The sequence below is a fragment of the Anas platyrhynchos genome, chromosome 2 (genome assembly GCF_047663525.1).
Source record: "Anas platyrhynchos isolate ZD024472 breed Pekin duck chromosome 2, IASCAAS_PekinDuck_T2T, whole genome shotgun sequence".
Lineage (NCBI taxonomy): Eukaryota > Metazoa > Chordata > Aves > Anseriformes > Anatidae > Anas > Anas platyrhynchos.
In genome coordinates this window covers 135310452-135324761 of record NC_092588.1, presented here as the reverse complement: position 1 = coordinate 135324761, position 14310 = coordinate 135310452, and the positions used below count along the sequence as shown (strand labels likewise).

General features: G+C 37.6%; 1 protein-coding gene across 4 annotated transcripts in view; it reads left to right on the top strand.

Moving 5' to 3' along the window:
* Window positions 1-14310, top strand: part of ANKIB1 (ankyrin repeat and IBR domain containing 1) — a 97278-nt gene that overhangs the window by 72564 nt on the left and 10404 nt on the right. For all 4 annotated transcript variants that reach the window (XM_027450764.3, XM_027450763.3, XM_072033644.1 and 1 more), the window contains exons 8-15: window positions 175-319; window positions 1249-1415; window positions 5444-5532; window positions 6500-6630; window positions 11392-11526; window positions 12099-12185; window positions 12278-12344; window positions 12740-12885. In XM_027450764.3, coding sequence (XP_027306565.1) covers window positions 175-319; window positions 1249-1415; window positions 5444-5532; window positions 6500-6630; window positions 11392-11526; window positions 12099-12185; window positions 12278-12344; window positions 12740-12885 — 967 coding nt within the window. The remainder of the gene's footprint in view (window positions 1-174; window positions 320-1248; window positions 1416-5443; window positions 5533-6499; window positions 6631-11391; window positions 11527-12098; window positions 12186-12277; window positions 12345-12739; window positions 12886-14310) is intronic.

Sequence of the window (14310 nt, the reverse complement as noted above, 5' to 3'; positions counted from 1 at the left end):
TTCTGTTCATCAAATCTGCAGTCCTTTTGAGCTGAAACCGATACTTTCTGTTCTTTTTTTTTTTTTTTTAAAAAAAAGATTAATCTGTATATATATGAACCTAGTATAAAGTATTCAGCAGCCTTTTAATTTTTACTTTTTATTCACAAATACTGACTGACAAAATTCTGGCAGATTTTTGAATCTGAAAATTCAGGAGGGTGAAGCTCACAACATTTTTTGCCCAGCATATGATTGTTTCCAGCTTGTGCCTGTAGACATCATAGAAAGTGTGGTTTCCAAGGAGATGGACAAAAGATACCTTCAATTTGACATTAAGGTAAATTATCAAACTGTTCTTCCACTGTTGACATGTGTTTCATTTTATTAAAAGCACCATACGACTTCTATGTGAAATGCTGCATCATATCTGTTGTATAAAATACAATCCTTTTGCATGTGACAAGTCTCTAATGCCCAGTACTGAAGTTTTACACAGTATGGTGGGAATGGAATGGAACAGAACGGAACGGAACAGAGCAGTTTGGTTCAGTTCAGTTCAGTTGGAAGGGCCCCACAGAGACCATCAAGTCAGCCTTCAGGACTGACCACAAGCTGAAGCACGTCACTGAGAGCATTGTCCAAACATCCCTTGAGCACTGACAGACATGGGGCACCACCTGCCTCTCCACGAAGCCCATCCTGGTGTGTGACCGCCCTCATGGCACTGACATTTCTCCTCATGCTCAGCCTGGTGCAGCTCTGTGCCCTTCCCATGCCCTGCCATCGCTCAACAGGGAGCAGAGGCCAGCACCTCCCTCTGCGTCTCCCCTCCTCAGGAGGATGCCCAGAGCCATGAGGCTGCCTCTCAGCCTCCTCTTCTCCACTCCAGACAGTCCAGTTATCCCCAACCTCTCCTCACAGCACAGGTCTTCCAGCCCTGTGCATATACAGTAGAAGTTTACACTTAGCCATATCACAGAGAATTTGACCTGCACACATTGAACATTTTGTGAGGGATATAAATTTGGATCTTAGCATAATACTAAGTCTGGAGTATTATTGTTATTTCCCAAAGAAATACTATTTTTTTTAAATGGAGATTAAATTGTTCTCTTTTAACAATTTTAAAAAGCCTGTCAAAGTAGCTATGGTTGTCTATGCTTTTTGGCTTTGGTCCTTCAAGGGAAGATTATGATGACAGATATGTCAATGATAAGATCTGATCTTTTATGTTAAAATATTTTCCATTCTTTTCTCTTTTTTCAGGCCTTTGTTGAAAATAATCCTGCTATTAAATGGTGTCCTATACCAGGCTGTGAAAGAGCAGTAAGGCTAACAAGACAAGGAACAAATTCAACAGGATCAGATACACTTAGCTTCCCTATGCTAAAAGCCCCTGCTGTAGATTGTGGAAAAGGACATCTTTTCTGCTGGTTAGTACTAGGAACTTATCTCTACATAAACTCATTGCCACTGCTATTCCAAGGATTAATAGAAAGTTAAAAGTGGCACTTAGTATGAAGCATACAACAACAAAAAATATGGGATGGTATATGACTGTATTCTGTATTCATGCAGTAAAGAAACTCGTGCACAAACATTTCATGGGGCATTTCACATTTCACAAACATGGGGCACTAAAGTTTCAGCAAAGGTTTATAATATTGTCATGTTATTTATTGGTTCTAACTGATGCAAAACAGTGGCATGAAGTGACGTGATTTTCTCTTTTTAGGGAGTAGGAGTATAGGTAGAGGGATTTTTTGCGTCTGTTCTGGATTGTTGTAGCATATCTGATATTCAGAATTATAGCATAGAAAATGAGCAAAGTTTGGCTCTCCCAGAATTGTGGTGGAATCACATCAGCAAAGCTGGAGCTTAAACAGAGCTGTGAAGGATCTTTTGCGCCATACATAGCCAGTTGTTTGCTGGATCGCTCCGATCATTGTTTCACTTTTTCAACACTTTTTCTTATTAAGTCTTAAGATGAATACAAGCTCAAGAAGGAGTGAAGAAACATTAAAATATTTTTTAAAAACATCCCTCAGATTGCGTGAGCTATCTGTCTTCAGCAGTTTCAGGGAAAGGGCAAGAACAATATCAACAAAAGCAAAAAAGTGGTGGGATATTTTTCTGAAACCTGGCACAAGCCCTGTCCTTGCTCCTTAAGATTATCAGACTGGTAACTTAAGACTGTTGACTGATTTAAGACTGTTGTAGTGGGACGTCTTTTTTGCTTTGGAAAACCAAAAAAGGTCAACTTAAGTATAAACATTTAGACAAGCTGTGTAATCCTTCTTTTCATTTTTCAATTGAAACCATGATACAAGAAGAAGAGATCCTGAGTAATCTGCTTGATTCCAAATATCATAAGACTCTTAATGAACGATAATTCTGATTTTAGTTCTTTCCTTCTATGAATGGAAATGAAGAAGGAATAAGAGGAAAGTAGACATAATGAAGCAACCAGGAAAGCTGGAAAACAGAACTTCTTGAGAACAAGTTGTTCACAACGGATGGAGAACTCAGAAAGAAAAAAATCCTGTGAAAACAAACCAGAAAATGATTTAACAGTGAACATATAACAAACCTTAGTGCCATTCCACAAGAAGGTACCAGCCTCTCATCCTTGCTTCTGTGTCCTAACAGAGAATCAACCTTCTATTGACCTGAAGGACAGAGTTTGAGATTACTTCAGTGTAATATTGACACGGTCTTTCAGACATTGGCAGCCTCTTCTTCCTTAACATTGACTGAATGCACTAACTCCTTAGAGTGTCCTCTAAATATGAATACGTTCTCCGAGTGCCTGATTTTTATGAGAAATTTCTTTTTTATGTTTCCTGATAATATTTCTTTATGTTCTTTTTATGTTAATGCTTTGAGATACTGCACAAGTGAATATGACTAAGGTCTTGAAAAAAGACACAATTCTATCAGCAAAATGTCCAAGAAGGTATTTCCAATGCCTTTTTTTCCTCCCCACGAAAGAAGACTTTCAGCAATGGCAAGAAAGTTCTGCTAGCAACTGAAGCATTCTGCAGTACTATAAAACAGAACGTTTTGCTGAGGACGGTCATGTCAGTCTCATAGTACAAAACACTGCATGATAAAAATAGCTCTTCTGGAGAAAAAGAAAGCGTGTTCTCAGTTCAGAGGGTCTTCATCATCACTGTATGCTTGAAGGGAGCTTGCTTTATATCTTTAAAGTTCAATCAACACATCCCACATTTCCATACTTCTGTCAGTTCTGCACGATTTCCCAAATAATCTACAGCTTAGACATTACAATATCAATTTATACTGCAGTTAGTAAGAGATTCTTCAGAATCTATACATTAGAAAACCCCAACCAACCCATAGATAATCACCTGCTATAATGTAGTAAGGAACAATCTGTGAGGATATATCAGTGTGGAATGTCCATTTGTAGGATCTGTAGCCTTTCTCCTCATAAAATCAAGAAAATATAAAAGTAGGAATGTTCTTCTTAAGCATGGGGTTCCTTGGAAGGTACTCATTTTTCATTACCTGACAGTAACAACACCTTCAACAGAATCTAATCTGTTGTGACAAATATAAAATTCCATTCCTTTTCAGAAAAATTACCGAGATTCTTAAATGTAGTGCGAATGAAAATGGTGCATGAATCCTACATCTATATCAGACAGATTCTGTATATATAAAACCCCTTCATGCTGTGTCAGGCACATAAGGAATTGTAGCAAGCAGACACTTCTGGAAAACAGTCTTAGCAGGTACTGCACGCTTAGTTTTGCACCATCAGTCCTCACTCCTGTCTCTCAAAGACACAAGACTGTCTTTTACCTTCTCAGGAGATAAAATATTCCATAAAATATTTTCGTAGAAACTAAGTTAGACTAGGGAGCTCCCATCTTACAATGTGAAGAGTGTGGCTTTCTCATTTATACTGAGATTTTTCAAGATTTCTAAGGGACTCAGTGCAATTCTTGAAATATTTGCTTATTCCTTATGGTAGGATTGTTGAAAATGTCAGTTCTGTTTTCCAAATGTTCTCTAAAATTCTGTAAAGGGTGTTTCATTTTCCACTTTCCATGTTCTGAAAATATTTCAGACTTAAGGACTAAAAATCAGTCTGTCTAAAAGTTCACATATTTGAAAATCAAAGTCCCTTCCTTCTCCCTTCCCACACAGTAGTAGATTGACTGATCAGCTTTTGACTTAAAACTGAGTTTGTTAAAGTTATTTTTTATAATTTCAGTACTTCCTGAGAACAAATACTGTGAGAGAGGCCTGGACTCTTTTGAAATCAATGATTTAAGAGTACTACTGTCCCACAAGTGTGAAAGGTGTCAGTTTTTGAACTGTGCTGAGGTTGTGTTATTATAGACTATCTATTCATGCTTGTACAAATCTTTTCCAACTACAGAATCTTAAGCATCTCCAAAGTGGAGCTCCTTGGGTCATGAATTTAAGCTTGTTATATAGCAGACTAGCTAGTGGAAAAAAAGGTTCAAAACTGTGCTCCTAATCCTTTCTTTGTTCAGATATTCCTGCTTAAAATGTGGACAAGAGTGATCAGAGAGATACTAATTTAGCTTCTGAATCTGCACTGCAGAAAGCAGTTCACCATTTGATCTGCAGAAAACTTGCATATGTTCTGATGCAGCTGGCGCCCATCAGATATTTACTCCATCTGATTTTTTTTTGTTTGATGTGGCAGATGTCTGAGGCTGTGTGCCACCTCTCCAGTAAAATAGGGAGTCATTACAAATCCAGAGTCCATATTGACGCATCTACCTACACACAAGAACCATCTGGAAGCCATTTATCTGCTGCTGTATGGTAGTGATTGCCATCCTTAAAGTTAGTACTAACCTCAAGACAAGCTCAAGGGACTCATTTCTCTACTTTGTCCATTTCATTTGGAGACTGATGGAAAGAGCAAAAATCCATAAGCATTTAAAGCTGGTTGAAGGGCTTGGATCTTGTTCTGGACTGAAGGCATGAATCTAGTTAAAGATTAATTATTACTACTGCATAGGTACAAATAATACTACATAAAATGAATTTCAGCAATAGCAAACTACCTAGTTTTGGATAATCTCTTTATTATGAGTTGAAATTTAGCTTTATCGTAGAAACTGTACTAGCATTTTTTGTGGCTTTAAAGTAGTACTTTGTCCTAACTTAAAGTGCAAACCTGATAATTTAATTCAGGTTGTAATTTTAAAAGCTCTATTCCTTTCCTGTCTCATTTAAATTCTTTATTAATCTTAATGATGGTCATCTATGCTTGTGAGTAAGTGGTCTAAGAATATTTTAAAATAATGTTAATTGGATGACTTTTATCTTCCTGACTTAATTAAAGTTTGAGTGTGACTTGATAAGTTTCCATGGCCTTTTAGCTTGAACCAATTTCAACTTTCATTCTAAATCTCTAACTGAATAGTTATTGTGTATACATCTTAATTTTCAGGGAATGTCTTGGTGAAGCACATGAACCTTGTGACTGCCAAACCTGGAAGGATTGGCTACAGAAAATATCTGAAATGAAACCAGAAGAACGTAAGTCGTGCCTTTTTTATTCTTATTATTTTGTTGTTTTCTTCTATTTTTAGTGGGATTTTTTAGTAGCATTAATTAAAACCTTTACATTGGTTGAAAAATAGGATAAAGAAGAGAAAGAAAAGCAAATTGCTGAACAAGGAGCAGCTTCATGCTTTATCTGCATATGAGGACGCAGTAATGGCAGACTTTAGCCATTCGTCCCTATTCTCTTCATAAATCCACATGGGGTTCAGATAGATTTTTTTCCCTTCCTCTTACAGCTTCCTTCATTATTTTTTCATTTATTACTGAATATAACTTTATTTGTGCTGGACAATTTAAAATCCTTATCCCAGTCTATACGTCCATTAGAATTGTGTTCCATGCAGTTGTTTGTGTGCTTTAAAACTATTTAAAGGCAACAAGTGATGATAATGGTAAGGCTGAGGGTGAATTGCAAGGCAATTGTGGGGAATGGTTTAATGTTAAATAACTGTTAGTGAAACAGCTAACAAAGATGGGGTTTACACAGGACAGATGTTTTCTTGGTCAACAGAAACAAACATACAAAAAAATAACAGTAACTTGAATAAACAAGTTACTTAACTTGGTTACCACAGTTGAACCTTTCCACAGTATGTCATAAATTATTCTGAAATGCATATAAGGTGGTATAGATGCAGATTACACCATGCTTAGTCAAACAATGCCATTTTTTCATATGTGTTTTTCTCATATATATGCTATATATAACACATACTACACTATGCATAAATAATATGTATAAGATTATTATGTAAAAATGAGTAGGTGTGTATATTTATATATATGTGAGAAATATATATAGTGAGGAATTACAATACTCTATCAAGAAAAAGGTAAACACATATCTTTCCTAATCTGATTTTCACAAGATATTAAACAGCTACAATTTCAACTTGTCTTGTTTTCGCATGCTTCACATCCTCCTGTCACCCTCATAAAGTTGTGGGAGTTAGTGAGGCATATGAAGATGCTGCCAACTGTCTGTGGTTACTAACTAACTCCAAACCATGCGCCAACTGCAAATCTCCAATTCAAAAGAATGAGGGCTGCAACCACATGCAATGTGCAAAGGTAAGAAATGACCTTTCATGTAATTTGTTGTGAAACCATAATTCAGGTTGTGTGTGTCATAGATACATTTCAGGAGCACAGAAGTCCAAAACCTCTGAAATGTGTCTAAGATCTAATGGAACCTGTTGCAAGAATTGCATAATTTGCAAATCGTTAGTTACATATATTTAGAAGATGTTTCATATTTAGTGAAATTTGTTTGGCTGGCAGGTGAGCACTGTAATTATCAAGATTTCGTAAACACCTGACAATTACTGGCAATACAGTATGAAACCTAAGGCAACAGAAATCATTGAGAGTTTAATCATCATTAATAATGTAGAAGAGAATGAACACTTGCAGTTGGCAGAAGATGATATATTTTAAGAAATGGTAAGGTCTAATGAATGTTTTGCCTTCATGCATTTTTCTTTCGCGTTATTTCTCTACATGGCAAGACAACAGAGAAGTTTAAATGAAAACTGTAAACACAAATTAATCAGTAGGAATGAAAAGACAGGAAAGAGTAATACCAAAAGAAACTTATTGGTGACAGCAGCCAAAAAATTAGTCATGAGTTTGCACAGTGCTACTGAAATAGAAAAAATATTTTTGCCCTGAGTACAGTATAATTTGAAAACACTTTTTCTATCAAATTAGTTAAAAACAGCATATTTAGCATGCTGTTTCTCTATGTCAGAAATATCTTATATAACCACAGCTAATACCTGTTTGAGGATGATCATTGAAAATACGAAAGTTGCACTTATTTGACATAGTTAGCTTCCAATAAAAAGTTAAGAGGTTTAGAAAGTAATTCTCTTCATTTTTCTGGAAATGTGTTAGTTTCCATTGCTATCCAGGTCTTATTTTCTTTATATTATCATCACATATTTTGTCTGACACGAGCTGAGGATTGGGTTTGGGTTTCTTTTTTTTTTTTGGTGTAGTTTGTCTGCAGCAGCAGAGAACAGATTCTGTTCTACTTTGGTTTATGCCAAGTTTGCTGTTCTTTTTTTTCTTCTTAAATAATTTTTAAAAGAGGTCATAAATTCCATAGCACTAAAAAGTGTAATAAGGTATGTTGTTCGGCTCAATTTGAAATCTTCCAGACTGTAAACAGAGTGCTTGAAATAGGTATTTGCAGCAGGATTGTATTGGTGTCAAGATTTAAACAATTCATATATGAGATGTAGAATCATGGGAACATTTAGGTTGAAAAAGACCCTTAAAATCAACAAGTCCAGTCATCCCCTAACTCTCCCATGTCCATCACTAAACCATGTCCCTAAGTGCCACATCCACACATCTCTTAGATACCTCCAGCGATGAGGACTCCACCACCACAGTGGGCAGCCCATTCCAATGCCTAACCACTCTTCCTGTTAACAAATTCATCCTAATATCCAAACTAAACCTATCTTCCTGGAGCAACTCAAGGCCATTTCCTCATTTCCTGTCACTTTTTAACTGGAAAAAAAAAAAAAAAAGAGACTGAGACCCTCCTTGCTGCAAGCTCCTTTCAGGGAGATATACATGTAGAGAGCTATGAGGTCTCCCCTCAGCTTCCTTTTCTTCAGACTGAACAGCCCCATTTCCTTCCATTGCTCCTCATATGTCTGGTTTTCTTGTCCCTTCACCAGGTTTGTTGCTCTGGCTTTAGCAACTCGATGTCCTTTTTGTAGTGAGGGGCCCAGCACTGAACACAGTACTCGAGGTGTGGTCTCACCAGCACTGGGTACTGAGTGAAAATCCCTCCCCTCGTCCCGCTGGCCATGCTGTTCCTCACAGAGGCCAGGCCACCCTTGGCCTTCTTTGCCACCTGGGCACATTGCAGGCTCCTGTTCAGCCAGTGTAACAAAATGTTCAGGATGTGACAAAGCCTCTTCAGTTACTTGACAGCAGTTGTTGTCACTGAGCTCCTCTCAAAAGAATGGAAGTATGGCTTAAGACTTGAGAGGACTTCGACTACTAAGCACTGGTGAATATAGATAATTTAATTTAGTACCATCCTGAGGCACTGGCTGACAACCACAATTCTATTCCCCTTTGATGTCGTTCCTTATAAACAGCTTAAAGTGCCCTTAAATCAGTCAGCTTCCCTTTGTGGTGGAGAGATCTCTGCACACAGAGGCAGCCTCCCCTCAGCCTGGTGAGGAAGTAAAGGAAGGGGATCCTCGGGATCACTGCAGGGCTCAGATGCAAGGTATTGCGGACACCTCGCTTGTCTCTTCCTCCACTGAAGGAAGGGCCTGTTACAAAGCCTCTGCCTTCCCTGCAGTAAGTTCTGCTCAAGCCTACTACGTGGTGAGTAGAGAGCTGCAACCACCTCTTAGGAGCTAGCATGTACCTCTGTGTAGAGATGATGCTGTTCCGTCACAGAATCCATTTCTGTATTTAAGCAGGCACCGTACTGTTTTATGAGCCTGGTTTCTAAGGTAACGAGGCTCATGCAGTCCTGCTGTCTCTCACTCCCCTAACTCTAGTAGTTTTTAAGCTTCTGGATACTTTGAACCAGATAGAGGAGGGGGCATTGCAGATACTAAATCACCGCAAATTTCACAAAACTTGGTAGCTCCGTGGTACAGAGGCTTAATTTGTACTGCCCCCAAGAGAGAGGCTGAAATACCTACTCAGCAGTTACCTGCTCAGCAATTACCTCTTCTGCTTGACTCAGACGGTGGCCAGGCAGCACGTGTCATTTGGTAAGCCCAGCCAGTGCTGCCACATGGATAGCTGATCATAAAGGCGAATAAAACAGAGCCCAGGGTTTTGGGAGATGAGTCAGAACAGATGGACGCGGTTTTGAATGTTTAATGAGAGTGAACCTCGGGTTATTGAGGAGGCTTTCGGTGATGTGCTGAGAGATTAGAGGATACATATGGTGGAGTGATCATGGAGGGAGGTAATTTGAGAGAGGTGGCACTATTGCAGTAGGAGCATATACACATATAAATGAATAGGAAATGAAGCTTTAATAGTTCTGTTTGTTGTGGAATAACTTGCTTCATGCTGTTTTTTTAAAAATTTTGCTACAATTTTTTCTAATGGATGTTTCTGAATGAGAGGCAAATGATATACACTTCAGACTTTTATATACAACTATTTGCAAACTTCATTCTCAGCACTCATCTTACCACTTTGTATAAGCAAACAGCTTCAAAAAAAACATTAAATAAAAATTACAGCACAATAGCAAGAAGAAATACTGTAGTTTGCATTGCTTTTTAGAAGAAAATCAACATCACTGGTGAGACAAAATTAGCAAAAGTACAATGCAGAAATTGGATTTCATTTCGTCATGTAATATAATTAATTGAACAACTTCTTATGAAGTTATAGAGTGTTTCATAGAATCATAGAATATCTGACTTGGAAGGGGAAGATGTAGCTTAATTTACTGGATTCCAATAATAATGTTAATGACTTCCTATTTACTAATTCATGTAAATTTTTGCTTCCATTATTCAGAATTTTTCTTTGTTCATTTGTAAAACAGATAAAATGAACCGGAATGACCAAGTCTTAAAGTCTTTTGCACACCCATCCATAAACAGCTTCCAATTATTTTGAAATAAACTAGCTGAGAATTCAGTGCTGAGTTGAAAATAATACAGTTTGACCTTCCCTAATGCAGAGCATGTCTGGATAAGGCAGATCTCCTTGTGTTACCTGTTTTGAAAACTTTCTACTCAGTAAACACAGAAAAAGCTTAACTTGAAGTAATCACTCTTCAAATTCATGTTCTGTGTTTTTTTTCTCTCTTGCTTTAGTAGTTGCTATTAATATTTTACATCATGAACAGTACATGATTAAAATACCAGTAATCTCATATTTTGAATTGCTATCAGAAAACAAGTTAAAAAAACTTGGTAAAATCATTTTTCACCTAAGCTTTCTGTTTTCTTTAGGCTTATGTTTTTTGAAATTTATTAAATAAAGTAAGTTAGGCACTTCTAAGGTTTTAAGTGCCCTTTCTGCGTTACAGCAGATACTAAATCATAGCACTTCTTTCATATTCACTGCACTACAAAGATACCAGCAGGGCTGCAGATGAGAATAGTAAATTTCAAAAGCACCCTTCTTGAACTGTTGATATTTATCACTGTAAAGGCAGACTAGGACTGAGTGAAGAACTGTTCTTCTCTGTATGGAGAATATTCAGGATTCTAAAAAATACTGCTTTCCAATTTGCAAAAAAGGCAAAAACCTGAATGTTTTTCATTAACCAACAACTGAAGAAAATGCAGGTAAGATCAGTTGAGGAACTGTATTTCGGTAACTGAAGTAATTAGGGTTTTTTGAGTGTTTTACAGTTAAAGTCATTCATGTATAAATCATTTGTTTCATTTTAATGATTTAGAAATTAAATTTACTGATAATTTCACATCTCTCTTACAGCCAGGAAATTTGATAAAATTCTCCCTTTCTCATCAGCTGTTCCTGTGTCATTTTAAAAATGGGACTTTTAAAAACAAAACAAAAAAAAACAACACACCTAATCATCTCTATTTATCGTTTGCTTTATTTCATCCATTCAAAACTTAACTTGTAGGTCCAACATAGTCTCGGGAATCAAGGAATAAAAATTATGACTTCCACGGTTTTATAACCAAGATCTTCTATAGTACATAAAATAAGAAGGAGGCTCCTCAGAAATTCTATTTAAACTATAAGTACAGTCAGAATAATGTTAATTCATTTTTTCATGGGAGAGAATAATGATGCATAACTGCAGACCTACAATGAGCTTCTTTCTTTTTTCCCCATGTTTTTCTGAAGTGCAAATATGACTTTTGCTGGATATGCCTAGAAGAATGGAAGAAGCACAGCTCTTCTACTGGAGGCTATTACAGATGTACTCGCTATGAAGTTATTCAACATGTCGAGGAACAGTCCAAGGAGATGACAGTAGAGGTACCAAATAAATGTGTTTGTTTAAAAAAATAGTGCTAAGGCTGCAGCTTTCTGTTTAGGGTAAATTCAGTCAAAATTCTTCCCAACCAGAATTTTAACTGGGAAAATATAATTTTAAATATAACAAAAAGACAGAAAGAAAACACTGCTTATTTGTGGACAGAAGCATAAGATTTGGTTCTTCTTTTGGCTTTGGTAGCAACCACTGGTTGACTTTAGACAAGTCAATATACTTCTCTGTGCCATGGTTTCCTTTTGTGAAATTTGTGTGTTGGTCCTGTAATTAGGTACTGTGCATTACAGAAGACACGTTTGAATCTTGGCATTTGGAAAGTCTGCTTAAAAATAGTATGCACACGCACAGTGCATTGACTCTCAGTTACAGTATTTGCAGGCTTGGGAATTCCAAAAATTACATTTCTCTCTTCTCATACACATCACTTGTCAGCATTGTATGTAATGCTTTACATGTAGAGGAAGTATAAACAGTTATGTAATTATATCTAATGATAATTAGTAAATTAAGCCATAAGACTTGTCTTGATTTGTTTTCCTTTCCCATTATTTTCCAGGCGGAAAAGAAGCATAGAAGATTCCAAGAACTGGATAGGTTTATGCACTATTACACAAGGTTTAAGAACCATGAACTTAGCTACCAGGTATGGGTCAAATCATTTTTACTCATTCTTGTTTCCATTTTATTTGTCCCAAAATAATTAGCTTGTTGTATTTTATTGTTTTCTTGTTCTAGTTAGAGCAGCGCCTTCTAAAAACAGCCAAAGAAAAGATGGAGCAGTTGAGTAGAGCTCTCAGCGGAAGTAAGTAGAATTTGTCAGTATTTGCTGTGAACTACAAATTTGATCTGAAATCAAATCAAATGTCTTACAGCTAAGCCTCCTGAATAGAGCTCACATCAGTCCGCTGTGTGATGTGATCCCTTCAGTAATACAATTCCTAAGCAGTGAATGAAAGCTAAATGTACAGTAAATTGTATATCTTTCAAAGACACAGGGAAAGCAGCATTAGTAAGAGAGAAGTTAATATTCTGTGCTGAGTTCTTGTAGTAAGAACATGGTACACTCATGGAGAACCTGCTGCTGTTTATTTGCAAAATAATTAGCTGATGTGCACATTTTTGGTGGAAATCTCTTACACTAAAATAAATGCTGACATCAGCAGGAAAATATTTTCACAATGTTGTATTGTCTTACAGCTGAGGGAGGCTGTCCTGATACCACATTCATCGAAGATGCAGTACAGGAGCTTCTAAAAACTCGCCGCATTCTCAAGTGTTCTTATCCATATGGATTCTTTTTGGAGCCTAAAAGCACAAAGAAAGAAATATTTGAACTTATGCAGGTAATACATGCATATTGTTTGCTTTTCTGTTCTTTTATTGGTAGTGTTAGTTATCAGTGCCTTGTTTCCATTTTTGTAGTGTAAAACTGATATACTTAGTATTTGTAAACAAGTCTGGAAAATTAATGCAGAGGGAAAATTAATATTCTATGACACAGTAGCTTTTAGTTCAATTTTAGGATGAACGAAAAACAACACATGGCTGCAGAATGAAAAGGGCAAGGACAGGTGGAAGGGGAAAAAAAGGAAAATAATTTCTGTTAACCTCCTTTTGAAATAACATTTCAGCTGAACTCTCTCTTTGAGCAAGTTTCATAGCCCAAATACAGAAGAAGCCCTCCCCAGAAAGCAGCGAGTAGACAGTTACATCAGAGGCAGGTGTTATTCTGGGCTAGGAAGGATTTTCCATCAAGTTGTCTTCTTCTTCTGTAGCTCCTGTTTCCTGCTTTTCCCTGCTAATGTGTCAGGTGAGGGAGTGGGAGGCAGAGCTGGGGGAGAACCAGGGGGTGAGGATGGGGATGCTTCAGCTGCATGGGCTGCTGCCTGCTTTCCTTTCTTTTCAGGCCCCAGTAGATAGATGTTTAGTGCACGAGTGTGTGCAGGGAAGCCCTGCTGCAAGCTGGAGTAGAACATTCAGGTCAATAAAGGGATAGGCTAGAAGGGCAGATATTTTGGGGTGGAGACCCCAAATAGCTTGTTACACATGGAGTAACGGGTACACGCTCAAACTCCAGTGAGTAACAAGCTCAAGTTTTTGCACACAAGGAGTGGCTGAGGGAACTGGGGTTGTTTAGTCTGGAGAAGAGGAGGCTCAGGGCAGACCTCATTGCTCTCTACAACTCCCTGAAAGGAAGCTGTAGGGGGCTGGGGGTCTGTCTCTTCTCACAGGTAACTAGCAATAGGACTAGAGGGAATGGCTTCAAGTTGCACCAGGGGAGATTCAGGTTGGAAATTAGGAGACATTTCTGCTCAGAAAGAGCAGTGAGGCACTGTGATGAGTTGCCCAGGGAGGTGGTGGAGTCACCATCCCTGAGGGTATTTAAGGAGAGGTTGGCCGTGGTGCTTAGGGACATGGTATGTTGGACCAGATGATCTTGGAAATCTTTTCCAACCTTAATGATTCTATGATACAGAGTAGTATTCAAGCCAGGGCCCAAATCACAATGGAAAAGTTGGGGCAACTGATAAAGTTTCAGGCCTGGAAGAGCAGGCTTCCAAGCATGCACTGGCAAGTTTGGTCTTAGTCATCATCCACCTCAAAGTCTTTACTGATGAATCAAGGTCGTTGTTCTAGACAACGTAATGAACACCAAATAAAAAATTGATTACTGTCTCTGTTAACTGCATCAAAGAGGAAAGAAGAGATGGATAGGCAGAAAACAATTACAGGTGATCTTGCTAAGGGGGATCTCTGTCATTTCTTCA